We start from the raw sequence: 16772 nt of genomic DNA on the forward strand, positions 1-16772 counted from the left end.
AGAACAAGGCAAGCATCTTGGCAGCCGGCGGTCTCGACCTCCTCTCTTTCAAACTAACGCTAAGATATAGGAGAATCTTTCTTTACAATATTTGCCTCATTAGCATAAGTGATACAGTTTCTGATGGAACTACGAAAACATTAGTTTTGAATATTGAAAGGGCACAACACGATAATTTGTCCCAAGGAATTTGATCCCGATGTATTGAATACTTTTTGTGCGGCGTGGGTTTAAAACTCAAAATTTTACAAAGAATGTATGTATGAGCTCATGGGCGCTTTTGCCACCCAGAAATTTTTCAACGAACATTACACCCAAAGAACCAAAAATTTCATCAATTACTATATTTCACCAACTCTTTAAGAGGTGCCCTCTGTAATTTTCAACTATGGCCATTTGGACCAGAAAAAATCAAATTCCTCAAACTTTCTCAGATGAATGGTCTAGATAAGTGATTCACAAAAATATAACTTTCAGTTCAATTCGATTCGTATTTTAGCGCTGGGGCCACCATCTTGGTTTTGCCCCTCTGAGAGGGCTTTCAGCGGCCATTTTAGGGCACATTTTTAATAATTTGCCATACAAAGAAAACGATCTAACTCCGGGTAAAAACCCTTTATTCGAGACAAGCAAATGTTTCTTGTTACATTGAGAGGCTGTTTTGGCAATTTGATCATCACCTGATTTTTCTACAGAATTTTAAATTTCTTCCCTTTCGGACTACTCATGAAGCGCCATAAAAAAGGCGAAGCTTAAAGGAAAATATCGCCAAAAGTACATCACTTGAGATTCCAAACCTACCCTCCACTTAAAGAGCAATGTCTCACCTGTAAAAACATGCAATAAAATTTTGGGGCAGTTAAAACTGTAAAATGTTAGAAGAAGAAGTTTAAGCTGTGTTTTTGTCAACAAAGACCGCCGTCCTAATTAGCATAGTAGGGAGCTTACGAATCGACGACTTTTGCACGACGCCGCCGTTAGATTGCGTGACACACTCACTGCGCATGCGTTTCTGGGCACTTCCCAGCTTCGCGCCAAAGTCGACGACGTTGGTGAGAGCGATTTGCCGGCGTCTTGGAAACAGGAGGACGTGAGGTTAGTTTTCAAAGTTTTCCCTCGATACTTCGGGTATTTTTGCCAGATAATTTAAGTAGCACATTAGGGGCATGTCCTTGATGTTTGATTTTAATTTTATTTGCCTGTTTTCGTTCAAGAAACGACCTTCTACAGTGCCATGGCGAACGCTATGAGTTCAACCAACACTGAAAGCGGTCAAAGCACGACACGGTGTGAATGAAAAGCAAATTGCTGTATGAAAAATCCTTCATTTTAATCACGCTTCACTGAAATATAAGACATTTTTTGGTGTGCAATGAATTTGAAAGGACTAAAAGGTTTTAGCATTCGTGTCGACAGTTAGAAACAAGGACTAGATAGCTCAACTAGAGAGCTAGGCGATTTTTTCCTCTGTTGTTTTGAGTGGTCTTATAGCCAGCCTAATCTTTTAGAACCCAAATTTTTCTCGACGTACAGCTGCGCTTTCTTTTCTGCCATGCTAGCACATTTTGTTGGTCTGTCTTGAGTATTTTTTTTCTCGAGCTCCTGAGACAAAAAAAAATTGCCGGTCGCGCATAAACGTCGTCGTCTTTACTGCGAATCGTAAATTCAAATTTCTACAGGACGACGACGCGAGACTATAAGGTGACCCAACGGCGCCGTCGTCCGAAAGTCGTCGATTCGTAAGCTCCCTAGTAACGTGAAAATAACGATGCACTGAGAAAAAAAATGATATATTCCACTTATCTCGCGACATGTCGACAACTGGATGTTCCACGATGCCTCATTTTATATTTCCAGTATGTTTCAGCCACATTTTCGGTGATTAGTGTACGAAATAACTCTCAGACATCGCCACGGTTAAGCAGATTTCAACTCTCCGAAGCCCGCTTCATAACATCTATCAACATTATTTGTCTTTCGCCCCATAAGCCGCCGTTTACAAGAAGTTTAACAATTTGCTGAGATCCTAACTGACCCAGAAGTCTGTTAGCAGCCTTTAAAATCTTCCTTTTAATCAAGGATTCTCATCAAGAACTCGTTTTAGCTCAGTTCTGTTTTGATCTGTTATGCACCCGCCATTATTCCACAGATTGCGTTACATTTGACAAATGCGCATTCCAACGGGTAGGGGTAGGATGGGTAGGAAGTGAAAACGTAACCAACATTAAAGCCATTTTACGCATTTCTGTGGCTAAAATAGTAACTGGCCTTCCCAGAATGATTTGAACGTGAGCTTCTGCTTGCAGGTATTTTCTAGGTTACTTTTGCAGGGTAGGGTGGGGGGGGGGGGGGGGGTCGTGCATTAAAAAAAACAAAAAAAAGAAGAGAAAAAAGAAAACGATAGACAGTATCAAGTCAAAAGATTATGATCTGTGTATCTTGATCAGCTTTATCAGTTCATCAGTGAGGCCCTATTAGGGGTTTTCAGGATACTGTGCATCGTTATTTTCACGTTATTATGCTAATTAGGACGGCGGTCTTTGTTGACAAAAACACAGCTTAAACTTCTTCTTCTAACATTTTACAGTTTTAACTGCCCCAAAATTTTATTGCATGTTTTTACAGGTGAGACATTGCTCTTTAAGTGGAGGGTAGTTTTGGGATCTCAAGTGATGTACTTTTGGCGATATTTTCCTTTAAACTTCGCCTTTTTTATGGCGCTTCATGAGTAGTCCGAAAGGGAAGAAATTTAAAATTCTGTAGAAAAATCAGGTGATGATCAAATTGCCAAAACAGCCTCTCAATGTAACAAGAAACATTTGCTTGTCTCGAATAAAGGGTTTTTACCCGGAGTTAGATCGTTTTCTTTGTATGGCAAATTATTAAAAATGTGCCCTAAAATGGCCGCTGAAAGCCCTCTCAGAGGGGCAAAACCAAGATGGTGGCCCCAGCGCTAAAATACGAATCGAATTGAACTAAAAGTAATATTTTTGTGAATCACTTATCTAGACCATTCATCTGAGAAAGTTTGAGGAATTTGATTTTTTCTGGTCCAAATGGCCATGGTTGAAAATTACAGAGGGCACCTCTTAAATGTTTGGAGTCAATTTGATGCCTTCTCTATGCAAAGTGGTATGTTAATGAGAAACATTTAAACAATGAGGTCAGCAAAGATAGTCACTGACGTCTAATCGACCAAATGTTTATCTCAGTTTTCATTGTAGCACCGATGTTCAAACTGTAAATGGCCCGACTGTACCGAAAAGTTAATATCGTCACTCTCAAAGCGTCAATGAAAGACTGACTTTCACAGACGGTTTGTGGCCACTCTTTCAGAGTCTTAACTAATAAAAAATCGTGTTTACTGTGCCAATATTTTTCAGAGGTTTTTCTCTATTTTTATATTTGGAATGTTGCGTCTCATGAGGTAATAAAAATAGCACAATCCTCACTCGGATGCCATTTCTCGGAATCATGGCGGAAGTCATTACAGCTTGTAATTCTTGGAAAGAACGACCGAATGTTCAATCGAGCGAACATGAATGCATGGGGACAAATTACAGTCGCCTTAATTAACTGCAATCCGGTTAGTTCTCCGTTCTTCAGAGACTCTCCAAACCGTTTCGTTTCAGGACAAAGGTAGAGGTAAGTCAATGAAATCAATCATTAAAATCAGTGTTACCTTAGCAGTTGGTCAGTATGATAAATTATCCAGTAGTAAAGTATTAAACTTAACCGTATCGATTCTCGTCGTCGAGTCCGCTCTCAGTTCCGAAATAGATGCGTTTCAAAACATGGTTCTGATGGGAAATTGTTAGTAGTTGTTTGTTATGTATACGTAAATATACATGATGTACATTAATAGTTTGAAGATTTAACACCAAATATCATTGAAGAAGCTGTACACGTACGGTCACTGGGTCCATTTTCATTTTGAAAAGTAGGTTCAGTCACGTAGGGCTTTCCTCGACTCGGTTCACTGTACATTTAGATGTGGATTTTTCAAAAGAAAACACTCGGTGTACTTGATGTAGGACGCTAAACTACTTCTTAACAGTAATGATTTTCGCGTTGCTAAAATAATTCTCTTGTAATTTTTTTGCTATTTACATCGCGCGGGCAACATGCATGGTTTTGTGCTTTTGAGTCTTCGTTTTCTCTTTCTCCGGTTGTAAGGCTATACTAATAGCGCAATTTTAATGCTTTTAAGATGATTTCCGCAGAATAATAATGGCAAAAATTAACTCGACAAAAAACCTCATGGTATGGTAGTATTTTGAGTACAGCCAAGAAAGAACTTATCGAGACTTTTGCTCTCTAGCTGACCCCGTGAGAGAAACCTAAACTTGAAGTTATCCATACTTCGATTAAAACAGACGTTTCGCGTCAGTTGAAAACACAATTGCACACAGTTGCACACAATTGCACACAATTGCACACAATTTAAGTATTCTTACGATGTTTGACATAACTTTCTTGAGAATGCTTGAGAATTTGATCGCAGAGTCACATTCCTAAAATTACCGTGCTATGAGTACATTTTTTGTAACTAATTTTTGCAGTTATTGCTCGAACTTCGAGCGGAATCCATCTTTATTTCTTTAGAGGAAACAGCAGGTTGTCATCTTCTATTGAACAAAAATGTGCTTATAGAAGGATTTTTTGTTTAGATTAGTTAATACTCCGAAAGCGAAATAAAAGCAGAAACAAAAGGTATATACCCCCTTTATTTCCCTGTATGTTTAACGGACGGGTTATTGATTTTGACTTGCCATATAAGCACTCGATTGTCCGCCTGTTTTGTCTGTCTTCTCAGGTAGAGGAAGCCTGCGGTCTATCAATCGGCGACGCAGGCAGATGTTAGCACCGCTTCGGTCGGCAGAAAGCCTTCCGAACTTTTTAGATCGTTGTAGATTTTTTTTAATTCTAGAGCATTCACAAAGACAGTGCATGAAAATAAAGTAGAGCGGACTGCAATTTTATCGGAGATCAACAATCCTTTCCCGATTCCCTGTCGCTATGCTGAGCAGACGTTCATGCTTAGGGCGTGGCAGTGGAGTTGTGGATGCAAGTGCGAGTTTGGGGGGCAAGGCGAGCGTTTATCGAGTCATCAATGCACATTCATGCTGAAGAGTTAGATTACACGGATTTACTGATTTCGTTTTATTTGCTATTACTGAAACGGTATAATATGCGCTTTTAAAGTACCTTTTCGACACCACATTTGTTGATCTCGTAAACTCAGAAATCTGAATTGGGGCCGGTGGAAAATATCTTTAAACACCACCGTACGATTTACTTCCGGGGTTTACTTCCATATATAAGCTTTTTGCGTATGTGCCGCTGTGAAGCGTGTATGGTTTTCCGACAGTTCAGTCTGGGATAGGGTGTAGAAATCACACAGTTTTGGTTTAGAATAGGGTATAAAAGTGAAAAGTGGCAAGTGCATAAATAACTTACTGTAAAACAGGGGTTTTTACTCGGGGTTGTATAACGATTACAATGACTTTGTAAGACATTGGTTTAGTAAGTTCATGTTGGACTACGGTAGAGATAAAGTTTCTTCATGGGAAATAGCTTAAGTCTGGGGCAGGGTAGTGGTTCTTGGTGTCTAGTCTAGAATGGAGTTGCAAAATCAAGCTGATTATGATCTAGTATAGGGTAAGGGTTTCATTGTCTCAGCGGCACAGCCCTACCCAAAGATTTACAGAGTAACCCCGGTCGGGGATTTACTAACCATTCTTACATTTACAAGCTTTGTTGTAATATAACGCGTCATCAATTCTGTATTTAGTCACCTACTCATGTTTATTTAAGCGATGTCCCTTCCGAGTAACTGGGACCCGGTGCCTTCCTGTCAAAATACCGTTCAACTATCTGCTGCGTCACGTGAGTACCAGGACGTCTTGTTAATATTCCAGCAGACTGCTGGCTCGGTGGCCATTGTGAGTATCGAGCGCATACAGAATCCTCATCTTTACCAGGCATATCAACTTAGAAAAGAGAAAATGGATAAAGACAATGGAGGAAACAGTGAGAGGCAGCTATTCCATGGGACAAATCCCGACAGGGTGATGAAGATTAATACTCAAGGATTCAAAAGTAGCTTCGCAGGATCTGCAAATGGTGAGAACAGCGATATTTTTAGGGATATTTAGAAGTTTCCGAGATATTTAGAAAATATTAGTATATTTAGAAAAATTTAAAGACATTAAGAAATATTCATAGCTATTTTTGGCCTAGCCCTGTGTTTTCTTTGTTGTTTTCTTGAAACAATACTCAGTTCTATTCCAGAAACAACCTATTTCAGTGATTTTCCACTCAAAAAATGTATTCCATGATATCATTAAAAGCGCTAAAGCAGCAGTTTTCCAAAATGGCGGATGCTGGTAACATGCAAGTGCCTGAATCGTCGTCCTCAACTCTTACTACTGCAAGAACGTATTGAAAATTTCGGTTCAAGTGATTCAAAATTAGTGTATTTTTACGTGAAAAAGACGAGTTATTTAGAGGGTTTTTCGAGATATTTAGAAGAAAAACATGTGATATTTAGATGATTTTTTGAGAAATTCCGGAAAGATATTTGGGCAATTTTTACGTGGTATTTGTGGAAAGGCCTACTATCTGATAACAAACAAATGCCCACGTGTTGTGCTTCGCAGCCATTATTTGTTTTGTCACGCAACGCTTCTCCACACTAAAGCGTTGCGTGACCTGCACATAACGCCTGTGGAGGGTTGGAACAAAATTGTACACTTTGCATCAGCTACGCTTGTCTCTAAGATGATTCAAATACGGAAGAAACAGAAGACAAATGTAGACTGTTTGCAAACGTTTGTCGAGACTGGAAATCGAGTAAGATCAGTCCTTGTGGCACGAAAAGGTCGAGTGAGGCTCCCAGCATTTTGCACAATCGTTTGGTACGTGGTCCGCAATCTACAAGGTTATGTTGTGTTTTTGATCTTTCGAATTTTTTTGTTTGGGTAAGAACAAATGTGACGAGACCGTGTGAAGTCGTGTGAATGTACTACTTTAATTTCAGAAATAATAAAGTTTTAGGTGGCTGGCAACAGTTTTCAACACCTTCCAGCAGCCTTACTTTAAAGATGATTTCTAGTTCGTACTGCGCAGTCTAATCACCCCAGTGTTTGTGAGTCTCACTGGATGGAATGCGAATCGATGTTATTCGTTACGAGCCACATACGTTATCTTCGAAGCATTTTAAATTCTTTTCCCAACAGTTTCTTTAATTTTTACAGCTACGAAGTTGTTTCATCTAGTGGTATCAGAGAGAACGAAGCTTAAAGGCGGTTGACATGAAACTTTGAATTTACTTCATGTAACTAGTTGCGAAATGTTACATTTTGTGACGTCACACCATGCATCAAGACAAAAAATGTAAACAAACACTCGAGAGTGTACAGTACGGAGTGGAAATCATCTTTAACGGATCAATACTAGGTGATGTCACAATATTGGTATCACACAAATAAGTGAACAGTTTGTGGTCATCTTCATGGCATAATAGGTTACCACAACAACAGTACAACCAGTTAAAACTGATACCCTTACGTTTTGCTCTAAGTGCTGGTAACTCAAAAAAGAACTCAGTGACCCGCGTTTTTACCATCCCCTTTATTAAAATTTTGTGAGGGGGCCGGGGGGGGGGGTTCTGACTGAGCCCTAACTGAGGGGGATTAAGACTGAGCCCTCTCATATTTTCGAAAAGGCAAGGGAGTTTTGAAACCCCTCCACAGAATGTCAATAAACTTTGGAAAGGGTTGTATCTTATCATGCTAACTGCTGGCGGTCACCAAAATACAACAATAAACTTAATTTCCCAATGGCCCCCAAATGTATGAGAGATTGTTGGGTTTATCATTGAAGTTTAAAGGGTGTTTTTAACAGGTTACACTGGTGCTGTGGTGCACCGGTTACACTGGTGCTGTGATACAAAGGGAGTTCGCAATTGTTCACCAACCAGTGGGTTTTTTTCATACCACTGATATAGCATCATTTGACAAAAAGTAGCAGCAGTGATCTGTTAAAGTAAAAGTGACGGAAAGAGCTGGAAACTGTTAACTAATTAATTAATTAGCATTAATTACGTTGTCAAGCAGTTTGAAATTCGTTTTATACAAGGTAGTGGTTTTTTCGTTGAGGATCTAATCGTGCTTCGTGTACTTGCGTTTACAGGAACTGCCTTGGGAAAAGGAATTTACTTTGCTAGAGATGCGTCTGGGTCATTGCCTTACGCCCAGAGCGGGGCTTGCGTTGGTAACCGATGCATGTACCTCTCAAGGGTCTTAGTGGGACAGTATTGTAAAGGAGCTCAAACTATGAGTGCGCCTCCTTCAAAGAATTCATCGCAGCCAGGAAATTTGTTTGATTCTGTGGTAAATGACACTGGAAATCCCATTACCTTTGTTGTATTTTCTGACGATCAATGCTACCCCGAGTATCTTATCAAGTTTAAATGAACCGTGGAAGTATAAAATACTAGGGTCATGTGTTATGATAGTGTTGTCCATGGTCGCAAGTATAATGAAGATAACAGTTTCATATCGGTCAATAGAGTTGGAATCTTTCCTCGCTTAAGTTAATATATGTTGCCCCCCAGAACGGGGGGGGGGGAGCATTCCATATGAAAAGGTCGGAAATGCTCATCTTCTCGTTTAGGGGTATAAAATCGAGGATTCTGGTCTCGCTTAGGGGATTCATCACGAAACACTATTATCTTTAGCTGCCAAAGTATGTTTTCTGGTGCACTCAAAAAAGTCATAATAAAAAACGCTCTTATTTCCGTTTTTAGGCTCGATCTCCGCCGGTCTCCTCAAGTCCAGTCTACTAGCGCGGGCTAATTTGCTGAACAGCGGGTGGTGATCAAGCCTGTTCCGTTTTAAGTGGTATCTTTTTAGGGGTCAAATAAAGCTTGAGACCATCCAGATTGGTCTCCTTTAGGGGTTTAGTTCAAATTTTCCAACGAGCATCCCCGACCTTGCCATATGGGATTCCCCCCTCCCCGGGCATTCTTGTTTTTGTTGTTGTTGTATCCCCGATGTACGGGGAATAATCCACCCTAAAAATACTACATGTATGTGGCATCTGAAGGAAATAGTGCCTTGGAAAATATCAGACTTGGCTTGCGTTTGGTTTTGCCCTCCGTCAGAGTGACATTTCCTAATGGCGGGCGTTCATTTCGTTTTTTTTTTTTTTTATGTGAGGATTTTAATAAAAATTGTTATATACAGACACAAACTTCTCTTTTTTACATCTGGGTAGAGCAATAACCCTGATTTAAGGAAAACTGAAAAATGAAAACTGGCATATGTTCGACCATTTTGTAAACACGTTGTTTGAAATGGACTCTATAAGGATAATAGAGCTCTGTGTAATTAGTAACTAGAACTCGTACTACCGTATCGACCTTACGCCATGTAACTGACCTATTTTAGCTTGTACTCCACTTAGCTCATATTAATTGGAAGGCCGCATCACACATAAGCTTTGTAGTTTCTTTCCGGCCTCCTCGCAACTTATTCTCCATAATTTATTTTGATTTGTATACACTTTTAAGTTCTGTTTTTTGAGTAGAAAAAAAAGGAACTTTTAAAGAATTTGTACCATTTTTATTTAAAAATAACAAATAGTTTATTCATTCTGTTTACTAGGAAATCATACATGTTTAAGACCAAATCTTCCTCGTAAAATATTTAGTTTTCTGTTGAACCTTTTCTCTAGGTTTTTTGAATCAGCTGAGCGCGTATACTTTCATGCATGCGACAAAACCGTTAACCCTCCTCCCCCTATCCGGCTCGATCGTGAGTCACCACTGTACCGCCTAATTTGAGTATCCTCTTAAATTGTTGTATACAGCTCGTTTGGTTGGGACATTTCTCCCATTCGCCAAATTTCAGTTGCTGTTCATACGGTTTGTTAACAATAATTCAACTTCTGTGATAGGACCCCGCGGGGGGGGGGGGGGGATACTCCCAGTAAAATTGGGTGGGGGTGTGCGGCCCCCTAAAAAAAAACCCTTAACCTATTTATGCCCAAAATCTCCCATTTTCCCTACCCTATTTATGACCTGACCAAACATTTTCGATACCCTATTTATGGCCTTTGCGGCTGGCACAGTTGCCCTAAACATAATGTATGAAGGGCTTTTGTTGGTGGTCTTATCGATAATGATGAAAAAGTAGCTTCTTCTAAAAACCATACCCTATTTCTGACCCATTTCTGACCAAAATGGCCAAAATCGATACCCTATATGACCAAAACGGGCTGAAAAACCATACCCTTTGGGGCCGCACATACCTATACAGCCCAAGTAAAGGAGTACCTCTCCCCTCCCAGGAGAGGAGTTTCCTGTTGCGTTATACATTTTTTGCGTTACTATATAATAAAAGCTTCGCTTAGAATTCCGATTTCTTGTAATCAGGGCGGAAGCGTTGAAGCAACTTCCCAGAAGAAATCGAAAGGAAAAATTTCATTCGCAGTTTAAAGTTAAGCTTATAACTGTTTACATCGCTCAATCGAACTTTCTTGGTCACTTCGAATAGTAAATTAGTGCTTGCTGAATTCTTTCAGTCGGCGAGGACGAACTGTTTGAATTGAAGCCAGGAAGATTGAAAATACCTCTGAAGTGAATGAAAAGGTAAGCAAGTCATTATCACTTTGGGCAATGACGTCTTAACTAATCAAAAATCGTGTTTACTGTGCCAATATCTGTCAGAGGTTTTTCTCTATTTCTATATTTGGAATGTTGCGTCTCATGAGGTGATAAAAATAGCACAATCTTCACTCGGATGCCATTTCTCGGAATCAAGGCGGGAGTCATTATAGCTTATAATTCTTGGGAAGAATGACCAAATGTTCAATCGAGCGAACATGAATGCATGGGGACAAATTACAGTCGCCTTAATTAACTGCAATCCGGTTAGTTCTCCCTTCTTCACATACTGTCCAAACCGTTTTGTTTCTGTATAGAGGTGGAGGTAAGTCAATTAAATCAATATTAAAATCAGTGTTACCTTAGCAGTTGCAGCAGTTGGTCAGTGCGAATAAATTATCCAGTTGTAAAGTACTGAACTAAACCGTATCGATTCCTGCTCTAAATTGGATGAAATGGATGCGTTTCAAAACATGGTATTGATTGGAAATTGTAATCTTTTGTTATGTAAATAAATATACATGATGTACTTTAATAGTTTGAAGATTTAACAGCAAATACCAATGAAGAAGCTGTGCACGTACGGTCACGGGGTCCATTTTCATTTTGAAAGTAGGTCAGTCACGTAGGGCTTTCCTTGACTCGGCTCACTGTACATTTAGATGTGGCCGATTTTCAAAAGAAAACACTCGGGGACTTGATGTAAGACGCTACTTCTTAAACAGTAATGATTTTCGCGTTGTTGAAATAACTTTCTTGTAATTTTGTTTGCCGTTTATATTGCGCGGGGTAACATGGCGAGTGATTTTCAGTCTTCAATTCGTTTTCTCTGTTTCTCCGATTGTAAAGTTAACAGTGCAATTTCAATACATTTAATTTCTTTAGATGAAACAGCGGGTTGTCATCTTCTGTTGAACAAAAATGTGCTTATGGGAGGATGTTTTGTTTAGCTTAAAGTTTATGGCTCTGAAAGCGAAATGGAAGCAGAAACAAAAGGTATATACCCCCTATTCTTACCTGTGTGTTTAACGCGCGGACAATTTTATATATCGGATTAATTATAGACTTTGACGTGTCATATAAGCAATCGGTTGGTTTACCTGTCTTTTCGGGAAGAAGAAGGCGGCGGTCTTTCAACTGATGCAAGCAGATGTTAACACCGATAAGGTAACCAGGAAGCCTTCCGAACTCATCGGTGTAGATGTTTTTATTTAACAAAAACAGTGAAAATAAAGCACAGTAGAAGGTTCTGCAGTTTTATCGGAGCTCAACAATCCTTTCCCTATGTTGAACAGCTTAGGGCGTGGCAGTGGGGTTTTGGATGCGCGTGCGAGTTTGGGGGGGCACGGCGAGCGTTTATCGAGTCATGAATGCGCATTCATGCTATAGAGCTAGATTACACGAATTTACTCGTCTCGTTTTATTTGCCATTAAATGTACAATATGCAATTTAAAAGTACATTTTCGACGCCACATTTGCTGATCTCATAAACCCAGAACTCTGCGTTGGGGCCGGTGGAAAATACATTTTAAACACCATTTTCGATTTACTCCTGGGGGTTACTTCCATATATAAGCTTTTTGGGTGTGTGCCGCTGTGAAGGGTATGGTTTTGAGGCAGTTAAGTCTGGGATAGAGCACAGAAATCAGTCAGTTTCGGTCTAGAATAGGGTATAAGTTACCGGAAAAGTGGCTAGTGTACAAATAATTTACTGTAGAACAGGATTTTATACCCGGGGTTGTATAACGATTACAATGACTTTGTAAGACATTGGTTTAGTAAGTTCATGTTGGACTACGGTAGAGATAAAGTTTCTTCATGGGAAATAGCTTAAGTCTGGGGCAGGGTAGTGGTTCTTGGTGTCTAGTCTAGAATGGAGTTGCAAAATCAAGCTGATTATGATCTAGTATAGGGTAAGGGTTTCATTGTCTCAGCGGCACAGCCCTACCCAAAGATTTACAGAGTAACCCCGGTCGGGGATTTACTAACCATTCTTACATTTACAAGCTTTGTTGTAATATAACGCGTCATCAATTCTGTATTTAGTCACCTACTCATGTTTATTTAAGCGATGTCCCTTCCGAGTAACTGGGACCCGGTGCCTTCCTGTCAAAATACCGTTCAACTATCTGCTGCGTCACGTGAGTACCAGGACGTCTTGTTAAAATTCCAGCAGACTGCTGGCTCGGTGGCCATTGTGAGTATCGAGCGCATACAGAATCCTCATCTTTACCAGGCATATCAACTTAGAAAAGAGAAAATGGATAAAGACAATGGAGGAAACAGCGAGAGGCAGCTATTCCATGGGACAAATCCCGACAGGGTGATGAAGATTAATACTCAAGGATTCAAAAGTAGCTTCGCAGGATCTGCAAATGGTGAGAACAGCGATATTTTTAGGGATATTTAGAAGTTTCCGAGATATTTAGAAAATATTAGTTTATTTAGAAAAATTTAAAGACATTAAGAAATATTCATAGCTATTTTTGGCCTAGCCCTGTGTTTTCTTTGTTGTTTTCTTGAAACAATACTCAGTTCTATTCCAGAAACAACCTATTTCAGTGATTTTCCACTCAAAAAATGTATTCCATGATATCATTAAAAGCGCTAAAGCAGCAGTTTTCCAAAATGGCGGATGCTGGTAACATGCAAGTGCCTGAATCGTCGTCCTCAACTCTTACTACTGCAAGAACGTATTGAAAATTTCGGTTCAAGTGATTCAAAATTAGTGTATTTTTACGTGAAAAAGACGAGTTATTTAGAGGGTTTTTCGAGATATTTAGAAGAAAAAAATGTGATATTTAGATGATTTTTTGAGAAATTCCGGAAAGATATTTGGGCAATTTTTACGTGGTATTTGTGGAAAGGCCTACTATCTGATAACAAACAAATGCCCACGTGTTGTGCTTCGCAGCCATTATTTGTTTTGTCACGCAACGCTTCTCCACACTAAAGCGTTGCGTGACCTGCACATAACGCCTGTGGAGGGTTGGAACAAAATTGTACACTTTGCATCAGCTACGCTTGTCTCTAAGATGATTCAAATACGGAAGAAACAGAAGACAAATGTAGACTGTTTGCAAACGTTTGTCGAGACTGGAAATCGAGTAAGATCAGTCCTTGTGGCACGAAAAGGTTGAGTGAGGCTCCCAGCATTTTGCACAATCGTTTGGTACGTGGTCCGCAATCTACAAGGTTATGTTGTGTTTTTGATCTTTCGAATTTTTTTGTTTGGGTAAGAACAAATGTGACGAGACCGTGTGAAGTCGTGTGAATGTACTACTTTAATTTCAGAAATAATAAAGTTTTAGGTGGCTGGCAACAGTTTTCAACACCTTCCAGCAGCCTTACTTTAAAGATGATTTCTAGTTCGTACTGCGCAGTCTAATCACCCCAGTGTTTGTGAGTCTCACTGGATGGAATGCGAATCGATGTTATTCGTTACGAGCCACATACGTTATCTTCGAAGCATTTTAAATTCTTTTCCCAACAGTTTCTTTAATTTTTACAGCTACGAAGTTGTTTCATCTAGTGGTATCAGAGAGAACGAAGCTTAAAGGCGGTTGACATGAAACTTTGAATTTACTTCATGTAACTAGTTGCGAAATGTTACATTTTGTGACGTCACACCATGCATCAAGACAAAAAATGTAAACAAACACTCGAGAGTGTACAGTACGGAGTGGAAATCATCTTTAACGGATCAATACTAGGTGATGTCACAATATTGGTATCACACAAATAAGTGAACAGTTTGTGGTCATCTTCATGGCATAATAGGTTACCACAACAACAGTACAACCAGTTAAAACTGATACCCTTACGTTTTGCTCTAAGTGCTGGTAACTCAAAAAAGAACTCAGTGACCCGCGTTTTTACCATCCCCTTTATTAAAATTTTGTGAGGGGGCCGGGGGGGGGGGGTTCTGACTGAGCCCTAACTGAGGGGGATTAAGACTGAGTCCTCTCATATTTTCGAAAAGGCAAGGGAGTTTTGAAACCCCTCCACAGAATGTCAATAAACTTTGGAAAGGGTTGTATCTTATCATGCTAACTGCTGGCGGTCACCAAAATACAACAATAAACTTAATTTCCCAATGGCCCCCAAATGTATGAGAGATTGTTGGGTTTATCATTGAAGTTTAAAGGGTGTTTTTAACAGGTTACACTGGTGCTGTGGTGCACCGGTTACACTGGTGCTGTGATACAAAGGGAGTTCGCAATTGTTCACCAACCAGTGGGTTTTTTTCATACCACTGATATAGCATCATTTGACAAAAAGTAGCAGCAGTGATCTGTTAAAGTAAAAGTGACGGAAAGAGCTGGAAACTGTTAACTAATTAATTAATTAGCATTAATTACGTTGTCAAGCAGTTTGAAATTCGTTTTATACAAGGTAGTGGTTTTTTCGTTGAGGATCTAATCGTGCTTCGTGTACTTGCGTTTACAGGAACTGCCTTGGGAAAAGGAATTTACTTTGCTAGAGATGCGTCTGGGTCATTGCCTTACGCCCAGAGCGGGGCTTGCGTTGGTAACCGATGCATGTACCTCTCAAGGGTCTTAGTGGGACAGTATTGTAAAGGAGCTCAAACTATGAGTGCGCCTCCTTCAAAGAATTCATCGCAGCCAGGAAATTTGTTTGATTCTGTGGTAAATGACACTGGAAATCCCATTACCTTTGTTGTATTTTCTGACGATCAATGCTACCCCGAGTATCTTATCAAGTTTTAATGAACCGTGGAAGTATAAAATACTAGGGTCATGTGTTATGATAGTGTTGTCCATGGTCGCAAGTATAATGAAGATAACAGTTTCATATCGGTCAATAGAGTTGGAATCTTTCCTCGCTTAAGTTAATCTATGTTGCCCCCCAGAACGGGGGGGGGGGGGGGGGAGGAGCATTCCATATGAAAAGGTCGGAAATGCTCATCTTCTCGTTTAGGGGTATAAAATCGAGGATTCTGGTCTCGCTTAGGGGGGATTCATCACGAAACACTATTATCTTTAGCTGCCAAAGTATGTTTTCTGGTGCACTCAAAAAAGTCATAATAAAAAACGCTCTTATTTCCGTTTTTAGGCTCGATCTCCGCCGGTCTCCTCAAGTCCAGTCTACTAGCGCGGGCTAATTTGCTGAACAGCGGGTGGTGATCAAGCCTGTTCCGTTTTAAGTGGTATCTTTTTAGGAGTCAAATAAAGCTTGAGACCATCCAGATTGGTCTCCTTTAGGGGTTTAGTTCAAATTTTCCAACGAGCATCCCCGACCTTGCCATATGGGATTCCCCCCTCCCCGGGCATTCTTGTTTTTGTTGTTGTTGTATCCCCGATGTACGGGGAATAATCCACCCTAAAAATACTACATGTATGTGGCATCTGAAGGAAATAGTGCCTTGGAAAATATCAGACTTGGCTTGCGTTTGGTTTTGCCCTCCGTCAGAGTGACATTTCCTAATGGCGGGCGTTCATTTCGTTTTTTGTTTTTTTTTTATGTGAGGATTTTAATAAAAATTGTTATATACAGACACAAACTTCTCTTTTTTACATCTGGGTAGAGCAATAACCCTGATTTAAGGAAAACTGAAAAATGAAAACTGGCATATGTTCGACCATTTTGTAAACACGTTGTTTGAAATGGACTCTATAAGGATAATAGAGCTCTGTGTAATTAGTAACTAGAACTCGTACTACCGTATCGACCTTACGCCATGTAACTGACCTATTTTAGCTTGTACTCCACTTAGCTCATATTAATTGGAAGGCCGCATCACACATAAGCTTTGTAGTTTCTTTCCGGCCTCCTCGCAACTTATTCTCCATAATTTATTTTGATTTGTATACACTTTTAAGTTCTGTTTTTTGAGTAGAAAAAAAAGGAACTTTTAAAGAATTTGTACCATTTTTATTTAAAAATAACAAATAGTTTATTCATTCTGTTTACTAGGAAATCATACATGTTTAAGACCAAATCTTCCTCGTAAAATATTTAGTTTTTTGTTGAACCTTTTCTCTAGGTTTTCTGAATCAGCTGAGCGCGTATACTTTCATGCATGCGACAAAACCGTTAACCCTCCTCCCCCTATCCGGCTCGATCGTGAGTCACCAC

The 16772-nt window shown here is 39.7% G+C and overlaps 2 protein-coding genes across 5 annotated transcripts; both read left to right on the plus strand.

The window, feature by feature from the left end:
• The first annotated feature begins 55 nt into the window (after positions 1-55).
• LOC149104364 (protein mono-ADP-ribosyltransferase PARP15-like) lies at positions 56-9617 on the plus strand. Of its 2 annotated transcripts, XM_089270603.1 has the most exons (4): positions 56-3645; positions 5818-6126; positions 8197-8396; positions 8813-9617. In XM_089270603.1, exons 2-4 carry the CDS (start codon positions 5820-5822, stop codon positions 8849-8851), a joined length of 546 nt encoding a protein of 181 aa, XP_089126729.1. In that variant the 5' UTR covers positions 56-3645; positions 5818-5819; the 3' UTR covers positions 8852-9617. The 2 variants fall into 2 exon arrangements, with proteins under 2 accessions (XP_089126729.1, XP_089126728.1); XM_089270602.1 differs by lacking the exon at positions 8813-9617 and having other exon boundaries at positions 8197-8572.
• A 458-nt stretch (positions 9618-10075) lies between these two features.
• Positions 10076-16556, plus strand: LOC149104365 (protein mono-ADP-ribosyltransferase PARP15-like). Of its 3 annotated transcripts, XM_089270599.1 has the most exons (4): positions 10076-10657; positions 11558-11668; positions 12743-13051; positions 15123-16556. In XM_089270599.1, exons 2-4 carry the CDS (start codon positions 11650-11652, stop codon positions 15401-15403), a joined length of 609 nt encoding a protein of 202 aa, XP_089126725.1. In that variant the 5' UTR covers positions 10076-10657; positions 11558-11649; the 3' UTR covers positions 15404-16556. The 3 variants fall into 3 exon arrangements, with proteins under 3 accessions (XP_089126725.1, XP_089126726.1, XP_089126727.1); XM_089270600.1 differs by lacking the exon at positions 11558-11668; XM_089270601.1 differs by lacking the exons at positions 10076-10657; positions 11558-11668 and adding an exon at positions 10664-10997.
• Positions 16557-16772: the final 216 nt, after the last annotated feature.

This window comes from Orbicella faveolata, unplaced genomic scaffold (genome assembly GCF_042242905.1).
Source record: "Orbicella faveolata isolate gen_17 unplaced genomic scaffold, um_ofav_v1 contig_34, whole genome shotgun sequence".
Classification (NCBI taxonomy): Eukaryota; Metazoa; Cnidaria; class Anthozoa; order Scleractinia; family Merulinidae; genus Orbicella; species Orbicella faveolata.

What these genes read in the sequence shown, in the direction of transcription:
- LOC149104365 (XM_089270599.1), top strand. An exon ending in CTTCGCAGGATCTGCAAATG is followed by an intron (nt 13,052 to 15,122) that starts GTGAGAACAGCG and finishes TTGCGTTTACAG; the next exon opens with GAACTGCCTTGGGAAAAGGA.
- LOC149104364 (XM_089270602.1), top strand. Translation starts at nt 5,820, where the DNA reads ATGTCCCTTCCGAGTAACTGGGACCCGGTGCCTTCCTGTCAAAATACC. An exon ending in CTTCGCAGGATCTGCAAATG is followed by an intron (nt 6,127 to 8,196) that starts GTGAGAACAGCG and finishes TTGCGTTTACAG; the next exon opens with GAACTGCCTTGGGAAAAGGA.